This window comes from Nycticebus coucang, unplaced genomic scaffold (assembly GCF_027406575.1).
Source record: "Nycticebus coucang isolate mNycCou1 unplaced genomic scaffold, mNycCou1.pri scaffold_50, whole genome shotgun sequence".
Classification (NCBI taxonomy): Eukaryota; Metazoa; Chordata; class Mammalia; order Primates; family Lorisidae; genus Nycticebus; species Nycticebus coucang.
In genome coordinates, this window is record NW_026515581.1 from 334448 (window position 1) to 356200 (window position 21753).

Below are 21753 nucleotides of genomic sequence, written 5' to 3' on the forward strand. Positions count from 1 at the left end.
TACAGTCTGTCCTCAAAGCACATTTCTTTTACTCTTTTCTGTTTTTTTTTATTAAATCACAAACATATAGATCATGTATATTAATGCATTTATGAGGTACAATGTGCTGATTTCATATAGAATTAGGAATGCTTACATCACACAGGTTAATATATACCTCATCTCATTTACTTAGTTAAAGTGTTAAGACATTTATACTTATACTAATAGATCCGACATGTACCCTTGAATTATGCACCATACGTGTGATCCCACCATTCACCCTCCCTTGATCTGACCTCTCCCCTCTCTTCCCATCCCCCCTTCGTCTTGGGCCATAGTTGTGATCTATTCTTCATAAGAAAGTGTGAGTGATTGTAAATTGGTTTCATAATAGTACTGAGTACATGGGATATTTTTTCTTCCATTCTTGAGATACTTTACTAAGAATGATATGTTCTATCCATGCAACTGTAAAAGAGGTAAAGTCTCCATCTTTTTTAAGGCTGCATAATATTCCATGGCATACATATACCACAATTCATCAATCCATTCATGGGTTGATGGGCACTTGGGCTTCTTCCATGACTTGGCTATTATGAATTGAACTGAAATGAATAATCTGGTACAAATATCTTTGTTATAAAGTGATTTTTGGTGTTTTGGATACACATCTAAGAGAGGAATTGCAGGATCAAATGGCAGGTCTACCTTTAGATCCCTGAGTAGTCTCCATATTTCTTTCCAAAAGGAATGTATTAGCTTGCACTCCCACTAGCAGTACAGAAGTGTTCCCTTTTCTCCACATCAGTGCTAACATCTGTAGTTGTGGGATTTTGTTATATGAGCCAGTCTTACAGGAATTAGATGATATCTCAAAGTGGTTTTGATTTGAATTTCTCTGATGATTAAAGATGATGAGCATTTTTTCATTTGTCTATAGGCCATATGCCTATCTTTTTCAGAGAAGCTTCTGTTCAAGTCCCTTGCCCACAATGAAATGAGATTACTTGTTCTTTTCTTATTAATAAGTTTGAGTTCTCTATGGATTCTGGTTATCAAACCTTTGTCAGAAGCATAACCTGTAAATATCCTCTCCCATTCTGAGGGCTGTCTGCTTTACTTCCTGTGTTCTTGGCTGTGCAGAAGCTTTTTAGTTTGATCAGATCCCAGTAGTGTATTTTTGGTGTTGCTTCAATTGCCGGTCCTCCTCATAAAGTATTCTCCCAGGCCAATTTCTTCACCTAAGCACCTTTTTGCTATAATGTAGAAAAAAACTTGGCATAAAGTCTTGGTGTAAAATAACAAAATGATTTATGTCCTGCTTGATTTACAAAGGCATTTTTCTTTATGATGGAATAGCTCAGTCTAAGGGCTATTGAACAGATATTAGGAGCCCTTTTGGTTCTGGGTGGATCAGTTTGTCTTTCTGGGCTTCCCTTTCCTCATCTGTAAAATGAGAAGGTTGTCCTAGCTGAATGTTCTCAAAGGTTCTCTTCTAATTATAACATTATGTATTTTACATTTGATTACATACTGTGTAGTATGTAATGCATCTGACACTTTGCTGGTAAATTTAATCCATGTAGGTGAATAACTTGAATGTCTATCAAACCATAACTGTTAACTGAATTAACGAGAAAGATTACTCTCCAAAATAAAAGGTCAGCTTTCCAGTTTGAAACAATATCAAAGATCATTATTTTACACGTAAGACTCCATTTCCTTAACTAGTGTTTCTACCAAATAATAATAATAATGATAATAAAGAAATGATATTAAAATGTACATTCTAAAACATTTATCTTCCAGCAAAGATAATTGCAACCCATTAAACATATTGTCACCCTTCAGTAATTGTTAATGCATATTAATTTAAAGAAGAATGGAGTGTTCCTTCATTATCTGGTTTTCTGGGAATAATTTCTTTCAAACAGGGTGACTATATTGCAATGAAATCTTTATTAACAGTAAGTTGTCCAAGCAGTGGAAATGTTTCTGGCTATTTTGTATATTTTTCATTCATTCATTTTCAGCTGAAGATAAAGAATTCCCAAACCGAGTAAAACTGTGATGAAGTGTGCCCCTAGTGCCCTGCCTCTATACTTTTTTTCTGTTCTGGTCAGATTTCCAGCTGGACAACTGGACTGAATTGACTTTGTCATCCCATCCCAGGCTTCTTCCAGGATGTGAAACCTGCCCTCCCCTGATAGGTCCCGCACAAAAGGAGTTTTTCTTTGCCCTGTGCCTTTCCTCTCTAGCAAACCCATTCTCCCCTCCACTTCTTGCTGCCCTGCTCAATACTTTGCACTTTCTGCTGAATCCTATTTCATGTTGTCCAGGCAATGTGACTTTATTTTGCTCCATATTTAGTGATAACTTATTAGTGCAGCAACATTTTTCTCATCCCTAATACCATACCTTTATGCTTCCTGTGTTTTTTTTTTAAACTAACGTAATGAATTTCCTGGTCAGAGTATGTCACTGGATTGCAGCACCTTTGCAAATTGGAGGTCACTGAACTAAGGTGGAAAGCTCATTTCCTGGGCATAGTCAGAATGTTATATTTTGTACTTAACAAAACATTAGCTTATACTTTGAATGGGATTTGGTGATTTTCCAAGAACTACAGCACAGTACATTATAAGCAATACTGAATATGTACTACAACAATTTTATATATATTCAGAATTCAGAATACACTTCTGTGCCTCAAAGTAATCATTATGCACACTAATTATTGTTGTACACCACAGAAATAGTAGTTAGTAGAGGTTTCTTTGGACAGAAGGGCAGGTAAATCAACCTCCCTGTAGTGCATTCTTTAGATGGTGCATAATCCTTTTATGCAAATGCAGATCTTCCTGCAGTTTACACTGAGGTCTAAACTCTAAAAGTTATGATGTATGTAAAAAAATTCAAATCCAGGAAAGTTCTTTGTAATGTACTTGACCCCGGGATCATTAGAACATTTCAGCACAACTTAACTGCCAATGGAAAGAACTGTGCTTTAAAAAAGTTTAAAGCAGCTGGAACAAAAATCACATTAAGCATAAAAGTTACAGAAGAACGTATTTCAAAAAACAATTAGAGGGCTAGTTGTTGAGGCACATGTTTCCGTGTCTGTGAGTTCTGGTCACAAACTATAGAAGTATAGCTTCAGGCTTTAAAATATGATTCTGGAGTCACTGGAATAAGCACATGTCTGTAATAGGAGTGTGCCACTTATGAAGTTTGTGCAAGGACAAACTATTTACTTTTTTGAAAAGGAAATAACTGATAAGATCCAGTTTCAAACGGCCTAAATATTCTTCATCTCCACTTGCTGCTTGCCACAAAGGGTCACAACAACATTTAGTGTGTTTATCAATTGCTTAATGCATAAAAGAGATGATCGTAACTTTATTTAATCTAACATTTATTAATTTTATAGAACTTCAGAACATAGCTTCATGTCTATATGCCTATATTTGCCACGTTTTTGTACAAGGAAACATGCGAGTGCAGCTCTTATTTCTCCCCAAGTGCAGGTGTGTTGCATCCATTTATCCAGCTCACTCAAATAAGGCTTAATTAAGTTACCGCAGTGAACAAGGCCTGAGATGTTATGAATTAGACATGAGGAATGTGTTTATCAATTGCTTAATGCATAAAAGAGATGATCATAACTTTATTTAATCTAACATTTATTAATTTTATAGAACTTCAGAACATAGCTTCATGTCTATATGCCTATATTTGCCACGTTTCTGTACAAGGAAACATGCGAGTACAGCTCTTATTTCTCCCCAAGTGCAGCTCTTATTTTCCCCAAGTGCAGGCGTGTTGCATCCATTTATCCAGCTCACTCAAATAAGGCTTAATTAAGTTACCACAGTGAACAAGGCCTGAGATGTTATGAATTAGACATGAGGAAGACACAGATTTCCAACCAATGTAGGAACAGTCTAGACAAACAGATCAACGATGTTTTTGTATACAAGAAAGAAAGACCATGTCCTCAAGAGAGAATAATAGCAGGAAAGCCATAGAAACATGAATGTTGAAGAGGATTTGGGGATAAAATACAACAATACTAAACACTGTTCTAGGCATGATGCTAAGGGTTTCACATTTGTTATTTTAGGCTATTCCCAAAACCATCCTTCAAGTAAGATTTCTTTCCCTTTTGTACACATAGGAAGCTGAGGATTAGGGAGTTAATAACTTGACCAAATTTACACATCTAGTAAAACCTCAGAACTGTGATTTCAATCTTTATTATTGATTTCAAATTAATATGAGGGTACAAATTTTTAGGTTATACTGTTCTCACTTCCAAGGTAAAGTTCAAGTTGTAGAAGAGCTCTTCACCCAGAGGTATGCTGAATACGCTTGCTTGGTGCACATTGGTTGAGAACTCTCCAGATGCCCTCTCTCCTCCATCTAATCGCCTTCCCTCTTTCCCTCTCCCTTCTCCTCCTTCCTAAACTATTTTTGTGTTTTATCCTTATTAGAACAAATGGAATTAACAGAGATACACAGAACATTTCATCCTAACAAAACTTAATACACAGTCTTCTCATCAGCCCATGGTCATCCTCAAAAATTGATCATAACTTAGGACACAAGTGTAACCTCGACAAATTCAAAAGAATAGAAATTATTCCTTGTATCTTCTCATACCATTGTGGGATAAAAGTTGAACTCAATAGCAACAGAAATCTTCATCCTCAGACAAAGTCATGGAAACTAAATAACCTTATGGTGAGTGACAGCTGGGCTAAGGATGAGATTAAAAAGAAAATGGAATAAAATGATAATGAAGACACAAACTCTCAAAATCTGTGGGATACTGCAAAGGAGGGGAATTTATACCATTAGAAGCCTTCATCAAGAAAACAGAAAGAGAGCAAGTCAGTAGCCTAATGGGCCATCTCAAACAACTAGACAATGAAGAATAGCCCAAGCCCAAACCCAGCAGAAGAAAAGAAAATTACAAAATCAGAGCAGAATTAAATGAAATTGAAAACAAAAGAATCCTTCAGAAGATCAGCAAAACAAGAAGTTGGTTCTTTGAAAAGATTAATAAAATTGATAAACCCTTGGCCAGACTAAACAGAAACAGAAAAATAAGATCTCTAAAACCTAATCAGAAATGAAAAAGGGGAACTAACAATGGATACCACAGAAATACAAAAGATTCTCAATGATTACTAGAAAAAACTCTATGCCCATAAATCTGAAAATGTAGAGGAAATAGACTAAACCTGGAAACGTATCACCTTCCTAAATTCAACCAGAAAAAAATCAGAACTTTTCAATAGACCTATATCAAGCACTGAAATTGCATCAACAATACAAAATCTCCCAGAAAAGAAAAGCCCTGGACTAGATGGCTTCACACCAGAATTCTACCAAACCTTCAAAGAGGAATTAGTTCATGTATTACATAACCTGTGCCAAAACATAGAGAAGGAAGGAATCCTCCCCAACACGTTATATGAAGCAAACATCATCCTGATTTTAAGACCAGGAAAGGACCCAACAAAAAAGGAAACGATAGGCCAATATCATTAATGAATATCGATTCAAAAATATTCAATAAGATCCTAGAAAGCAGAATACAGAAACACATTTAAAAAGTTATGCACCATAGTCAAGTGGGTTCTATCACAGGATGCAAGGTTGGTACAACATACATAAATCCATAAGTGTAATTCACCACATAAATAAAATAAAAAAACAAAGACCATATGATTTTTTCATTTGATTTGAACCTTATTCTAACTTAGAGGCCTGTGCTTGTTAAAACACTGTGTCTTCCCATGACTGGCTTAGCGTAGCTGGAGAAGAGTCTTCTAGGGAAAGTGGCAGAATCACTATCTCTTTCCCAGGCTTGGAAAGGCCCACAGACCACATACAGTGTATTTGTACTTTTTCTGATCCTCAACATTTCATTTATGAATGTAAGTTATCTAGAGAACTACTGTAATGCCAAATACTTCTTCTGTCAGATCTGTAAGGGGCAGATAACAAATACTTTCTGGTATCTTAAAACTGTAGAATTTCATTCTTAACAAGACTTCTTATAATATGCAAAACATACCCAGTTCTTCATATGTAAACCATTTATCTAAGTGCATCTCCTTTCTTCTCATCTGTCCCATTCACTCCCAGAGACACGGCCTATACCGCATCATGGGCAGCACCCCTGCACCCCTGGTTCAGTCTCCAGCCACCAGCAGTTTCCCCCAACTTATTCTCAAGGCTCCAAATATAATGTGTTCTTCAGTTCCACCCAGCAATGTAGTTATTGAGCCAAGCAACAATTCTCTCTTTGCCTTGCTCTTCTTTCTTCCTAGACTATAATCGCCTGCTTATCTGTTCATTCTACTTAAACATGACAGGAAAAGCCCAGCCAGGGTTCAATTCTTGAACTTCCTCTCTTTAAAGCTGTACTCATGCCCTTATTTATTTTATCCAGAATCCTGGTTTGAATTGCTATCATGAATTAAATTTGAATCTCTGCTCCAGGCCTGTCCTTCAGTTCAGACTTGAAATTTCACTGCTTATATCTTTCCTCCAGTTGGATGTTCAACAGCCACCTCAGACCTAACACGTCTACCCTGCACTTCCTTGCACAGTTGCTTCACAGTAACTGCAAACTTCCAGTGGCTCCGGCCAAAAATCTCCAAGTCGTCCTTGATTTTCATCTTTCCTTCATGCCCGTATCTAGTCTATCAACACACTTTGTTGGCTCCACCTTCAAAACACATCTGGAATCTAATCTTTCCCCACTATATTCACCCTGAACGAAAATATCATCAACTCTCACCTGGATTCAAACAACCTTAACTGGTTCCCCTCTTGCTGTTCTTGCTCCTCTGGGCCAAATTTTCATTCAGTAGCTAGAGTGCTTATATCCCAACCTCAGTCACATAATTGCATTTCTTACTTTCAAACCCTCCAAATCACTCTTTTCCATCCAGCACAAGAGTCAAATTCCAAACAACAGCCCATAAAGCCTCCTAAAGTCTACCTGCTGTTAATCTCTGAGCGTCTTTCCCTGCTCTCACTTTCCTTTAGCTGTACTAGTGTCCTCATTCCATTTTTTTTAATTTAAAATTTTTTAAGGGACCACAATGTTTTTGTTACAAGGCTCAAATCAAGACTATAAACGTGTCCATCACTGAATAGTGTTCATCATACCTGTTAGGTGGGTTTTGTTCCTCCTCTCCTCCCCGCCCCTACACTGTTGCTCAACTTCCAATGACTTACTTCCCTCTGTGCACCTGTGTGTGTATAGTTCCCATGTATTGGACAGTACCTGTGATTTTTGTTTTTCCATTCTTCAGATTCTTCCCTTAGCATAATTGTCTCATTCTTCCTCAGAGTAGGCAAGCTCAAGCCTAAGGTCCTTTATGTGACATTCTCTGTCCCAAGAATGCTGATCCTCCAGTGTCTGCGTTGTGTGGTCCCTGGGCACTGCCTCAAGTGCCTCCTGACCCTCTATAACTAAGCTCCATGCTCCGTGGAGTCACATGGCCATGTCCTCCCTATCCTCCTTGCTCTGTTGCACTTTTTCTCTGTAGGATTTGTTGCCGTGTAGCTGTATAACTGATTTATCAGGCTTATTATTAGTGCCCCCTATGGTTCTGTTAGTAAGGGATCTTCAGCTATTTGTTCACTGCTGTGTCCCCTGGATTTAGTGCCTAGCACACAGCTGGAACTCAATCAAAATATTTGATGAATACATGGTACATCTGTAGGAAAATGAATAATAGTTCTATCACAGATGAAACTAACATGGGGAAATATTCATATATGTTGACCAAGTCTGAAGCTTCTTAAGCACCTACAGTCTATACTAATATTTTTCTTTCTCCTCGTTCTTTTCATTTGTATCACACATGTCCATGTACAGAAAGTCTATTTTTTAAATCATTGTATATGCCAGCACGCCATTCATTACACTTTACATAACTTACACATAAATTTTGGTATTTGTCACCTTCAATCACTTACCACAAATTTACTATGAGATGCCACCTAAGATGAGACGAAGAACTTGCAATCTATTTCTGAAAGATGAAACTCTCAGATCAAGGCAGGGCTTAATTGTTTAAGAGAAGATCATTGTGTAAAAAAAGAACATCAACTTTCCTGATAGTATTGGCTTAAAAAAACTTTAGAAATCAGGAAGAATTGTAGGTACTGTACTTGCTGTAGTTTGGTGATTTTGTTTAATGAATGTTTGCAATATATTTATTCTCTTTTTAAAAACTGGGACAAAACTGTACTATCTGTATTGTAAATTCCTATCAGTGTTATGACATCATGTTAATATCATACCAATGTTATCTATTACATTATTTAATACCAAATCCAAGTTCAAGAAAATGAATTATTGCACGGTTCTTATGTTTGGATTATGATCTTTCCTATTACCTAGTGGCAGAAAGATGGGATGCTAAAACATGAACCCTTTTTCTGTGAAGTACTACTGAGACATCAGTTTGTTATGTCTTTATTTTTTACTTGCACAAATTTATGGGGTGTGTGTGCAATTTTGTTACATGAATAGATTATGCAAAGGTTAAGAGAAGGCTTTCCGGGTATCCGTCACCCAAACAACACACATCGAACCCATTAACTAATTTTCCCCTCCTTCTCCCCGTCTCACCCCCGCCTCACTGTCCAGCATCCCACTCTCTTTCCATGGGTGCGTATCTGTTATCTATATATTTTTAATATAGAAATAGAATTTAAAGTATTTCCCACCTCACCTGACATTTGAAATGCTGTGGGTACTTTGGGACCAGTTTTCAAAGCGGGCCAATTGCTGGATGGGTGGGGGCGAGAGCCCTGAAGTGAAACTGGCTTTAGGGGCAGAAGCAGGAGCAGACCGACTGCCAGACCCAGTAGCGAGGTTAGAGTACCGAGGGCCGCGTTTGGGATCCCGTCTTCAAATAACAGACACATTGCCTCAGCCTGAGTGAGCAAACGTAAAGGGCAAAGCTAACTGGTAATTAAGAACAAAGGTCCAAACCAAGAGAAGCACACATAAAGAGCAATGTGAAATGGACATATTTTTTCCCCTCGGGCTCACTTCTTGAGAACTTTATTGTCAAAGGCAGAGTCAGCTGTGCTCAGCACACGTATGTGGGGTGTTCAGCAAATTTTCATGCATTACAGGTTTCATTTCTGTTCTCTATTGGCACATTCTTAATTAAAATGCTGCTTGCATAACTGACGATGTTGCATATTGATTCAATTGCCATATTAATTGTATTTCTTGGTAAAATAGGACATATTAACAATAAAGGCATTTGTGTTACATGTAGTATGTTGATTTTTTAAATTAGACTTTTTTTCTTGAAAGGTATTTTCATCCTAAAAAGAAGTCATAAATTTCATCCAAAAATCTTGTTGGGTGGCACCTGAGGCTCAGTGGGTAAGGCGCCCGCCCCATATACCAAGGGTGGTGGGTTCAAACCTGGCCCCAGCCAAACTGCAACAAAAAAAAATAGCCAGGTATTGTGGTGGGTGCCTATGGTCCCAGCTACTCGGGAGGCTGAGGCAAGAGAATCGCCTAAGCCCAGGAGTTGGAGGTTGCTGTGACCTGTGACGCCACAGCACTCTAATGAAGGCGATAAAGTGAGACTCTGTCTCTAAAAAAAACGAAATAAATAAAAAAGAAATTTTAAAAAAATTGTTCAAGATATCTGCATTAATGTCTTGAGATTTTTGTCCAATCGCATTTATACATCTATTACATCTAATAAGATAAAGCAAATGGGTGAGTTATTTTCAGTGTGTAGGATATATATGCATATATATTTATGTATACATTCCAATGTATATATCTAGCTGTGTGTACTGAAGCAGCTTAGAAATGATGACATAGTAGAATCAATGGGGATAAAAGCTGTGGTTTCTTAATACCACTTCTGATAAACAGGAAACAGCTTCTTGGAAAAATGGCTGATTACAGATCTAAGTCAATAAATGCTCAAAATGAGTCAGCGATGTGTATTGTGTCAGAAAGCAAATAGAAAAACATAGAAACTTAAAAAAACTACAATGGGAAAAAATACACAAAAACTACATGAAGGGGATTCCTCTGGCCAATGCTTTTTGAGCGTCTCTCCACTGTGAGATCATGGGGAAAGGGAGCCCTCCCAGCCTCCTGAACAGTGAGAAATAAATGTACGTTGTTTAAGCCATACACTCAAGTTTCTTTTTTTCTTACAGCAACTCAAGCAAATTAAGGCAATAAATATATGGTAATTTATTATGTTACAATCTCTAATTTTATGTGTTTTGAAAATAAAAAAATCCGCTGAAAGTTTCAATAAAAACAAGATATTATTTGAAATTAAAATTCTCAATTGATTAATACTACTCTTAGTTTCCTAACCCTGATCCGATTGATCTTGTAGCTTTTCTACTAATTTATATCATCCACAGTAATCTATAGCCTACAAGAGAAAACCCCATCTGCTTAGCCAGCCACTCTGTTCCACTATTAAGCTCCAAATGAGTCTTTCCAGAAATGTCTCTGTTTTCTGTGGCATATCCTTATCCTTGAACCAAAGGAAGCCAACTTTATATCACAAAAAAAATGTCCTTTCTCCTTTTATATAGAATATTAATAATTCTTTAAGGCCAGCTCAATTTTTACATCAGAATAAGAAAAAGATAGCAAAGAATTCACTGTGCCCCATTACATGCAGCTAAACAAATGCAGGCTGTGTAGATTCTGATACCAGCTTTCAATTTTTCCTTCCTAGGGGACTGGTAATAACCTTTCATCAGTGTGGCTAAGAGATTACTGCAGAGAGGGCTGTCGATCTTCTCCTGTGGATCTCACACTGTGAGCCCCATTTGTACTGGGATATCTCCTAGATTCACTGCCTTTATTGATAAATTATTAGTTTTTCACCTAGGTACTTGAATGAGGTTCAGCCCAAACATATTAAATGTTATTTTTCTTTTACCTTCCACATTTTCTTTGCCTTTCTCACCATTTTCTTTTTCACACATATTCTAGGATTTCATTTTAACTTCCTAATATGCATTTTTCCTTATTCTTTCATTTCATATAATTATACACAGACACACACAAACACACACATAGATTTCAAGTTTTTGTTTGGATTGAAAAATAACAGTACTTTCTCTATGCTCTGCTCATCTTGTTTTTCCTAACTTAATAGCCCCTGGACAGCCCTCCTTATCAGCTGGTGGAGATTTACCTCATTTTTAAATAAATTCATAATCTTTCACAGCAAAAATACACCATAATTACTTCACCATTTCTCTATTAACAAACATTCATTTCTCTTTCATAGTTTTGCTACCAAAATGGAGCACCAGTGAACTTCTTGGTACAAAGTAGTGATTTTTCTTCTATGTGAATGGAAACATTACTATGTGTCTTTTTCTTTTTTTTTTTCACATTTTAAAACAAAATTTATTGAAACAAAATATGATCCTGAAGATTCCATCAGGCAGCACGTAAGGGATGGCTATGAAGTTCTTTCATCCAATGAGAGAACACAGGGTGTCCATTAAGTTCATTTTCAAAGTGGTCCCTCTGATTATTTATCCATTTACTCCATAGCTGTTCTCACTGCTCACACGGCTTGAGAAGCCTCTTGGAGAGTTGCCTAGGGAACCTATGGGATTCATCTGAAAGTCATCATGACAAGTCTTCTTGCTTGAATCAGTCCAAAGTCATCTGGATACAAATTTGGTAAACATGCTGGGCAACAAACAATAAAAAACCCTCCCAAGCAACAAAACCAAAAAATAGGCAGTGCTGTTTTAGATGGAAAATGAGACATTAAAACTCTAAGAACCTATTAAGTGCTAGAGGCAGCATTCATTGCTTTCACCCATATGGTGTCAACAATGACTCTAGTTTACAGATTTGGTGAGAGTTACCTAAAGTAATGCTATTTGTTAAATGGTAGAGTCAGTACCTACATATGAGTTTGGTTGGACTCGACAGTGCACATGGAACTTAGTAAGGTGGATTATCTCTACCTTCGAGGGCAGTATGACCCATGACAAGAGATTGGAATAGGATGTTGCGTGGGTAACATTAATCCTTTCTTCTCATTTCTACGCAAGTATACTGATGTACTTTCCAGACTAAACATGATTTTGATTGATTAAAGCAGACACAGTTGAATAACAAACTTGTATAATAAGGTTTTACTGTATTATTGACAATCATGAGTGACCTCAATATGGAGGAATGAGTATGTCTCTGCATTTGTCAGAAAAACCTTTAGTGGTGGCTTACACTGAAAATGCAGCCATGACTTGAATCTTCTATGACAGAATTTTTTTGGTCTGAATTCATGGTCAATTTCCACATATCGGTTGGTTTCACTTCATGACAATGTAAATAGAATCTTCAAGACAACTTTCAATGAATTTTTCCTATTATTTTTGGTAGACTCTTTAGAACTTAATTGCTGTTAAATAATCTGCTTGCTGTACACATTGTGGTATTTGTGTTTGGCTGTAGCATATTTTGCATGTGAAGAATAGGAACTTAAGGAATGATTGTTGAAAATTACTGTGAAGTTGTAAAATCAATGGCCACATATTTATCGTTATTCTTGTTATAGAATATCAATAATCTATAAAACTATTGTCTGTAATCCTGTCATTGTTCCTCATAAATTTAAACTAAATTTGAAATTTAAAAAAATAATAAAAATAGCCAGGCATTGTGGCGGGCGCCTGTAGTCCCAGCTACTTGGGAGGCTGAAGCAAGAGAATAGCTTAAGCCCAAGAGTTTGAGGTTGCTGTCAGCTATCCATGACATTCTACCAATAGCAACAAAGTGAAACTGTCTTCAAAAAAAAAAAAAAGAACCACCCCAAGTCATGGTAGAGTCAGCAACCAAACAAGAAACAGGTATACCAAGTGTATATTGGATGTTGGCTAGCTTTTAGGAATATGGACATGAAGAAGATCATATTCCCTTCTTTAGGGGACACAGTCTGAGTAGACAGACAAACAGATTACAGTGTAGTATGTGTCTTTTTAATTTGACCACAAGTTCACGTTGCTTTCTAAAAGTTTTGTGATGGTCATTTCTTTGAGCAGTGCATGAAAATCCTCTATTACATGTGGGATATTAAACATTATTACCACACTTTTGAACATATACCTGTCTGTTGGGGAAAGAAGGCTATCTATGATTAGGATATCTTTGCGATTCCTCACACCCTTGGGTGGTTCATCATATTTCCATGTATTTACTGCGATTTTCATTTGCTCTGTCAATTGTCTATTCTTATTCTCTGGCCCATTTTCCTACCTTGATGTCAGCTCTCGGTATTAATTTTGAAATCTTTCCGTGTCTAATATATAATAGTCCTTTTATTATCTGCATTATTCTTATCGTTGTTATCCCTTATATTATTATTTATTATCTCTCAAATTGTCTTCTAAGGTTTTTATTGTTTTATAGTTGCATCTTTAATCAACTGGTATTGGGTGTGACAGGGATCCAATGTATTTTCTTTTAATGGATCGTCAATTGTAAAACACATTTACTAAATTAGACCATGCTTTTCAAATGAATTAAAATCTCTCCTTAGTGATCCATTCATTCCAGAATATACTGTGATCTATTTCTGAGCTGTGTGTGCTTCTCTGCGATGGCTTTAAAATTTTGCATTTCTATAAAATCTCCTCTCTCACTAGCTGGAAGTTCTGTCTTCTTTTTGGGGTCCCATGGCATTTTAATTTTACTTCTCTTCAGGCAATGACCTAATCCTATCTCAAATTATAGGTTCATATATGTATAAGATATATTTATATATAAAAATATCACTTTATAATCCTTGAAGAGAAAATTCACATCTAATTTATCTTTATATTCTCCATAGTTTCTTGAACAATTAGGAAATTTATGACTTAGTCAATGAATCAATGACTACAGAAATGATTCATTAAATGAATATACTACTGATTGAACAAAAATTTTGAAAACCGTAATAATTTTATACAATTTTAGAAACCTAAAGTGAAGGGGTTTCTGGATGATATGTGGCTTTGTATTATTTTTGTTTTACTTCCAAAGTTTTTGCTATAGTGAATGAAATTAAACAATAAATTATATTTATATAATCTCTTAGAGTTTCATTCATTGGTACATAAATCCAGACTACCATTTTATGTTGATTGTTCTATATGAACATTTAGTCAGCAGTTACGTCTAATTTTGTTTTATTTAGAACATCTTTCTGCTTATTAAAATCGTGAATGATTTAAATGAGGTTGTAGGTTTGTAAGAACTAGGAAACTCTGATAATATTAATCCAAACCAGAGAAAAGCATATAAAAGACAATTCATTAATATTTTATCCTTAATCACAGCTATTGAGATGCATATTTTTGCGTAATACAATAAAACAGGGGACGCACACAGCAACTAAAATGTCTAGCTCATTAACAAGTTGGTATCATACAAACGATGACATTCAAGTCAGCATAAATACAGCGATTAGCAGATGTTTACCTAAAGCTATCTCAAGTCATGAAGCTTTTACTCGGGGGCTGTAACAGTTTGAAGAGGACCTGTTTGTGCCTCTGGTAAAATAAAACATGAGCTGCTGCTGCGGCATTTCTGGCTATTTTGTGAAGTGCAGTGTGCAATGTTGAAAGCTGACTCAGGCTGGCCCTTCTTGCTGAACTGTTTTCTCTCTTCATACTCAGCGTATGTATGTGTTTGGTAAGAACTTACACACATAAGTACATGCTCCAATGACCATTCAATGCCAAAGAATTCTGGATGCAGTTCTTGTGTCAAAAAAAGCAATCTGATTTGCTGGTTCCACCAGCGAGTTCAGAGCCCTCTGGGGCGACCCATCATTTTCTCTTCAGTTGAAGAGAGAAAGAGCTGTCTCCTTGGAAGCTGGCAAGCTTCCCAAAGTAGGAGGAAATGTTGGTCAAAAAATCTGCACTTAGTGGACATGACAGATGGACGAGGAGTAGACGGTGAGGTGTCAGAGAGCCAGGGTCAACAATCCAGTGTGAATGAAAAGTACAGTTGAATTGGGACAGAAGCTGAGAGACTCTAGTGAGACAGGTAGATGTGGCGCAGTATGTGGGACATTAAATATCATTATTTAGTTAAGCTCTTTCTGAGTATTTTTTAATTAAGTAGATCATAATATTTCTGAAATCACGGTCCCTCCACTATTATTTTAATAAACTTCTCACTTTTTTTTTGAGCTGGAGTCTCACTGTGTCACCTGGATAGAGAGCCATGGCATGTTCATAGCTCACAGCAACCTCAGACCCTTGGGCTTGAGCAATCCTCTTGACTCAGCCTCCACAGAAGCTGGGACTATAGGCTTGAGCCACCATGCCCAGCAAGTTTCTCTGTTTGTTTTTTTTTTTTAATAGAGATGGGGTCTCACTCTTGCTCAGGCTGGTCCTGAACTCTGTGAGCTCAGGCAGTCCACCCTGAGTGTTAGGATTACAGGCGTGAGCCACCACGTCTGGCAGATTTCTTTTTTTAATGACCTGAGTTTCTCCCAGGAATATTTTCTAGCCTTGTACCTCCAAAAATTAGCAAAATAAGAAAGCAAGGCTTTGGTCACCCTCGTGTACATTAGGGACACGCTCTTTGTCCTTGTTACTTCCCTTCTCTGACTTAAGCTTCTCAGTTGAGATAGATAATGTAGACTTTTACCAGGAACAAATCAGCAAATAAGGACAAACTAAAACACTGAGCCAAGGATCTTCGTTTAATTAAAGTCTTCAGTTAAATTCTGGGAAGCATTCAACAAAGATATCTAGTTCTCAGAGTTAAAGGCAAAGAAACAATTCAAGAAAGCAGTTGAAGGGTTAGAGGAGGTTGCAGGGGCAAGAATCTTATATCCTGCTAGTAATTTTAGCACTGTTTGGTAATATTAAAACATTATTCCAATTCAGTCTGATTATTTCATTTATTTCCTTCAGGGAAGGATAAGCCAAAGATGGCTTGCTTGGTTCTGAGCTGAGAGGACAGAGGCAGAGAAGTGACTCTCTTGACAAGAAAGAGATAACAAATAACCAAAGTACCTTGTTAAAAATAAGGTCAAGAGAATCAGATTCTCTCATAATCAAATATACTCGGTCTAACTTGCCTTCTCTGATAAAACACTTTTTTTATTTTTTAATAAAAGGAATAGCTGTTTACTATAACACTGAGTTGCTAAAATGGGATCCACCATAAAAGTGATGAACCAAACAAATCCTCATACCTTTAAAGGTGCTAATAAATAAAAAATTGATAAAGAAGCATCCGAGTGATTAAAATCTAAATGAGGTGAAATATACCATAGCTATATGAAATATGCAAATGATGTGATCTTTGTCTTCATTTGCTATGTCTTAATGATGGGGGAAATAATGTACTTCCAATTGATACTAAAAAGAGACTGTTTTATTATGTTTACTACACAATGAGCCTGCCTAAGGCATTCTCCAATTATGTTATACATTATTTAGTGTTATAAACCATTACGCTGAATAGTACCCAAGTGGCCTGAAAGTTAATATATCTCTTTAAGTGCTTAGTTCACTCCAAGAGAGTAACTTAGACATTCAAAGTGACTGCTTGTTCATTGCCTCTGATTCTGCCAAGATGAGGATCAAATTCAAAGTGGGGTTGGAGAAAGAAAATATAAAAGGAAGATGAAGGGAAAAAGTTACATTCATTAAAACAAAAATTTCAAACACTAATTTTATAACACTTTAGGGTATTCATTTCAATAACTATTGTGAAATTCTCTAAGCATGAGGCCTGTGTTCATTTCTCTCTATACACACAGACACACCCTTGACAGTTTGAGGCACCTGCTTTCCTGCCTCTCTGCACTGCGGACTTTCCCCTGACACAACTGCTAATAATGAAATGATTGGAGAAATGGACATGGCTTGGAGAGCTTACCTTCTTCTTTCTCTTCCCTCTATCTGTTAAACGTATTAGGTCAGAAAATTTGTCTATACTTCATATTTTGCCCAAAACAGAGATCATTAACTGCTGATTGTAATTTACCCTAGGCCAGATATCAGAGCTATAGAGAGGAGTAAGGCATAGACTTCTGCTCTGAAAGAGTGTACCGATCAGTTCCCGAAGAGCCCCTGTGAACCCGCCGTGTACCAGCAGTACATCCCCAACAGTTCAGAAGGCTTGTCGTCACCCGTTAGGTGCCAGGTCTTGTGACAGAGACTGGACATAGTAAACAGGAGCGTCTCTAATTTGTAGTGATTATACTTTCTATAGGGGTAAAAGAAGGTATGTAGGGAGCAAAGAAACAAAACAGAAAAGGTTCCATCAGAGAGTAATAAGTACTGTGAATAAAATATTGTTACACCCAGAGAAGAAGCTGGAAAATCTACGTTAAATTAGGCCATCAGAAAAGACTGCCCTACTACGGGCCCATTTATCCAACCGCTTTAACAATCAGTCGTTCCAAGATCTGATCCAGGGACAAGGCATTCTAGGAGGAAACCCCAGAAAAGGCCAAGTTTCTCCTGCTGTAATTAGTTAGACTACAGAAGGAAAACCGGGGCACAGAGCATAGAATATCGGAAGGACAGTGTTAGGGGATGAATTTGGAAAGAGAGGTAAAATACAGCATGTGTGGTGTGTAGGCTGAGATGAGGATTCTATGACAATAGCATATTTAGGGGCACTAAGTTTGTTCTATGAACTAAGGGCTGGACTGGAGGACAATGAGTCAGCTGCCCAAGAAGTGCTGAGGGTCAGTATATGCAGGAAACAGTAAGAAGCACATTATTATTAGAGTGGAAAATAAGAAGGAAATGGTTGACATGCATTGGACTGTGCTAAGAATTTGGAGGCATGGAAAACATTGGGACAGCAAATTGAGACCCTCATTTTAATGAGGGGAAATTTAATGCATATGTAAATATGTATATATGTGTATATATGTACGTGTGTATATAAATATTATATGTGTATAAAAATGAGATGTATTTCATGAATTGGTTCACATGATTATAGAGGCCAAGAAGTCCAAACGTCTGCTTTCTGCAAGTTGGAGAACCAGGAAAGCTGGTGGTGTAATTCTGTCTGAATCTAAAGGCCAAGAACCAGGGGACTTGATGTCCAAGAGGAGCATAAGATGCACGTCCCAGCTCAGCCTTTCTTTTCTGTGGGCCATAATGGTTAAACAGTGCCTGCCAACGTTGGTAAGGGCCAATCTTCTTTACTGAGTGTACCGATTCAAATCCTCTTCTCTTCCAGAAACACCCCCGTTATGTTCATCAGCTGTCTGGGTGTCTCTTAGCCTAGTCAAGTTGACACACGAAATTAACCATCATACAACATTAACATTTTGCTTGCTTTATGAAAAAGATAATTAAAGGATGTTTTATAATTTTTACAATTTGAGACTTGCTAAGATTATTTATTTCATTCCTGTGATTTAAACTTCTTCATTGTAAGTATATACAATGGTGTAATTTGAGTTGCTGTGGTTCCTTGTAGGCACTTATTTAAATATTTATCAATTTGACATTGCAGATTTCTTTCCACAGTGTTAATGCAGGAATGTAATTTATGACTTAAACATTTTTATAGGCCCTTTGAAAACTTAGGAGTCCTACAAAACTAGGGTGAACGTGTATGTCTGAGAACAGGGGTCTATTTCTAAGTAACTGAGGCAGATGAGTGAGAGCTGTCCCAGGAAGAAAGAGTATTCTTTAAGCATTCATCCAACAAATATTCATAGACCACTCTACTATGAGAAATACTGTTCCAGGTACCAGGGATGGTATCCAGCATCAAACACAAGGTTAAAACAACAACAAAAACATGCTTTTCTCTTGTGTACTTCACCTTCTAGTGAGAAGAGAGGCGATACATAAGGTAAGTAAATAAAACATAAAGTATGTTTGATAGTGATAGGTGCTAAGAAGAAAAATAAATCTTGAAAGGTAGCTAGAAAATTTGAATAAGGAGCAGCAAATTGAGTTAGGATAACCAGAAAAGGCTTTTGAGTAAAGACGTGATTAACATAAGAGACTGAGGGCTGGACTGGAGGCCAAAGAGTGAACATTGGTATATCAGTATCTGGGGGCAAAGTGTTCAAGGTGGAGAGAAAGAAAAATAAACAGGGAGATGAAATAATGTGGTTGAGAAAAAGCAACTTCCTGTCCAGGTGTGGTGAGATTGTCCACAGAGAGGGGCCGGAGCAGATGACGTGGAGCGGACCTGGAAGATCTCTGTCTTTTTTTTTTTTTTTTTTTTCTAGTAATGTGGAAAAGGCATTGAAAAGTTTTAAACAATAAAACTTTTGTTTAAAAGTTGACCTGAATTACTTCTTAATGGGATGGATTAGATGAGCCGAAGGTGTTTCTAGGGTATAGATTCTTATTCGCTGAAAGAGGAGCTTTCATATTCTGAGAAGTGGAGGGCAGGAGGAACAGCTTTGTGGTGGAAAGACAGTGGCTAGTTTTGCATATATGCTGTCTGAAATATCCATTAGATGTCCAAGTAGTAATTTCTTCTTGGTCATTAGATACACAAGTATGGAATGTAGAGGAGAGGTTAAGCCAAACAGAAGAATTTCATAATCCATGATATTCAGGATTGAATTCTTGTATTTTGGAATATTTGACAAATAAAAATGTATAGAAGGTATACAATGTGATGACATGATATGCATTCATATGGTGCACTGAGTACCACAGTCAAATTAATTAGCACATCCATCACCTCCCCTAATTATGATTTTTTCTGTGTGTTGCCTTTGTGTTCTAAGGTCACTTAAAATATGTTGTTTTAACAAATTTCAAGTAAAAAATACCGTATAATTAACTATAGGCCTAATGCTGAATGTTAGATACTCAGAACTTAATTCATCTAATAACTGAAAATTTATGTCTTTTGATCAAAATGTACTCTTTGTTAAGGTTTACTTGATTTATACTCTTAAATTTCTTCCACTTACATTTTTTTCTTCTGCCCCCTTGTCTTCTAACAGTTAATATTCAGCTCATCTTATTGCTATTGGCCTTGAGCATAATCATGTGTATAATATTTCTAAAAATCATCTGTGATGTTTCCTTCCCTACAGTAAATAGCTGATTGATCCCAAGATGTCTCGCCCAGTCGTTTTAAGGTTTATGCAGTGAGTTTAAGCAGATGGTACAATTATTGGGGTAGAGTATGTGTGGTTTTATAAGAAAAAGCTTTTATGTTCAATCAATTTATCAATATGATTTAATGCATTTAAATTATGTTTACTTGAATTTTTTCTGAGTATGTTAAAGAGAAAACTGTTTAATATAGTAAGCTATGCACGGTGAGTGCTCATCAGGATTTATCATTCCCTAATCTCCTAGGTCAGCTAATAGGATTCCCATTCAGTCCTCAGGCTGTCATAACTTATGAAATTCAAGCGTATGTTTGAATATGGTCTTAGCCGAGGGAAGTCACGTAGCCAGTGAAGCAGAGAGAGAAAAGATTGCCATACTTGGAATCTGTACCATCAAAATGACAAAATGGGTCTATAATAAACAATAGGTTACTGGCTTCATATGAGTACAACATCAATTGCAGTGCACAACAGGCAAGGTAGTTATGAAGTGGGCCTTTTGAAAATATATAGCTCTGACTCTCCGCGCCGCCCATGCCCAGCGCGCTCCTCCGGTCCGCACTGCCACCGTTGACGTGCTGTGCTGCGGCCTGGCCTGCGAGCGCTGCAGGTGGATCCTGCCGCTGCTCCTGCTCAGCGCCATCGCCTTCAACATCATCGCGCTGTCTGGCCGCGGCTGGCTGCAATCCAGCGACCACATCCAGACGTCCTCGCTGTGGTGGAGATGCTTCCACGAGGGCGGCGGCAGCGGGTCCTACGACGATGGCTGCCAGAAGCTGATGGACTTCGCATGGGGAAGAGCAGCCGCCGCCACGCTCTTCTGTGGCTTTATCATCCTGATGATCTGCTTCATCTTGTCCTTCTTTGCCGTCTGTGGACCCCAGATGCTTGTCTTCCTGAGAGTGATCGGAGGCCTGCTGGCCCTGGCTGCTGTGTTCCAGATCATCTCACTGATAATTTACCCTGTGAAGTACATGCAGACCTTTAACCTTCACGCCAACCCCGCTGTCACCTACATCTATAACTGGGCCTACGGCTTTGGGTGGGCAGCCACCATTATCCTGATCGGTTGCTCCTTCTTCTTTTGCTGCCTCCCCAACTACCAAGACGACTTTCTGGGCAACGCCAAGCCCAGGTACTTCTACCCACCCGCCTAACATGGGAGCCAGAGCAGAAGAAAATCATCGCTGTCAAATGGTTTCCAGAGAACGAAACTGTTTCCTCCAGCCTACTTTGTATCTATGTTTTGGCAGTGTTCATAAAAGTAAATAGTCAGAAATGCTAAAATAATTTAGGAGAAAATGTTAATTAGTGTTACATTTTCACATTCACATTTTATATATGTGTGGAGTTAAACGAGACATTTCTTTTCACTAACTACTCGTGCTATTCTGACATTTCTTTATATCTCTCCATAACATTTTTTTTTTTTTTTTTTTTGGTTTTTGGCCGGAGCTAGGTTTGAACCCGCCACCTCCGGCATATGGGACCGGCACCCTACTCCTTAAGCCACAGGCGCCGCCCTCTCCATAACATTTATATTGCACTTGTAAGAGAATACGAACACGAAACTTTCCATTTCATAAGGGGAAAATGGGAAGTGTTCCAAGATTTAATAATCTGATCAAGTTTCTGTTCATTTCCA

General features: G+C 37.5%; 1 protein-coding gene across 1 annotated transcript; it reads left to right on the top strand.

Annotated features, from left to right (window-relative positions):
• Positions 1–14963: 14963 nt before the first annotated feature.
• Positions 14964–21515, top strand: LOC128579391 (p53 apoptosis effector related to PMP-22-like). The gene is made up of 2 exons (XM_053581515.1): positions 14964–14988; positions 20622–21515. Exons 1-2 carry the CDS (start codon positions 14964–14966, stop codon positions 21263–21265), a joined length of 669 nt encoding a protein of 222 aa, XP_053437490.1. The 3' UTR covers positions 21266–21515.
• Positions 21516–21753: the final 238 nt, after the last annotated feature.

Excerpts from the sequence above, each read along its gene's own strand:
- LOC128579391 (XM_053581515.1), top strand. The coding sequence starts at position 14,964 with ATGACAGATGGACGAGGAGTAGACG. Across the intron at positions 14,989-20,621 it reads AGATGGACGAGGAGTAGACG|CTCTGACTCTCCGCGCCGCC; the intron begins GTGAGGTGTCAG and ends GAAAATATATAG.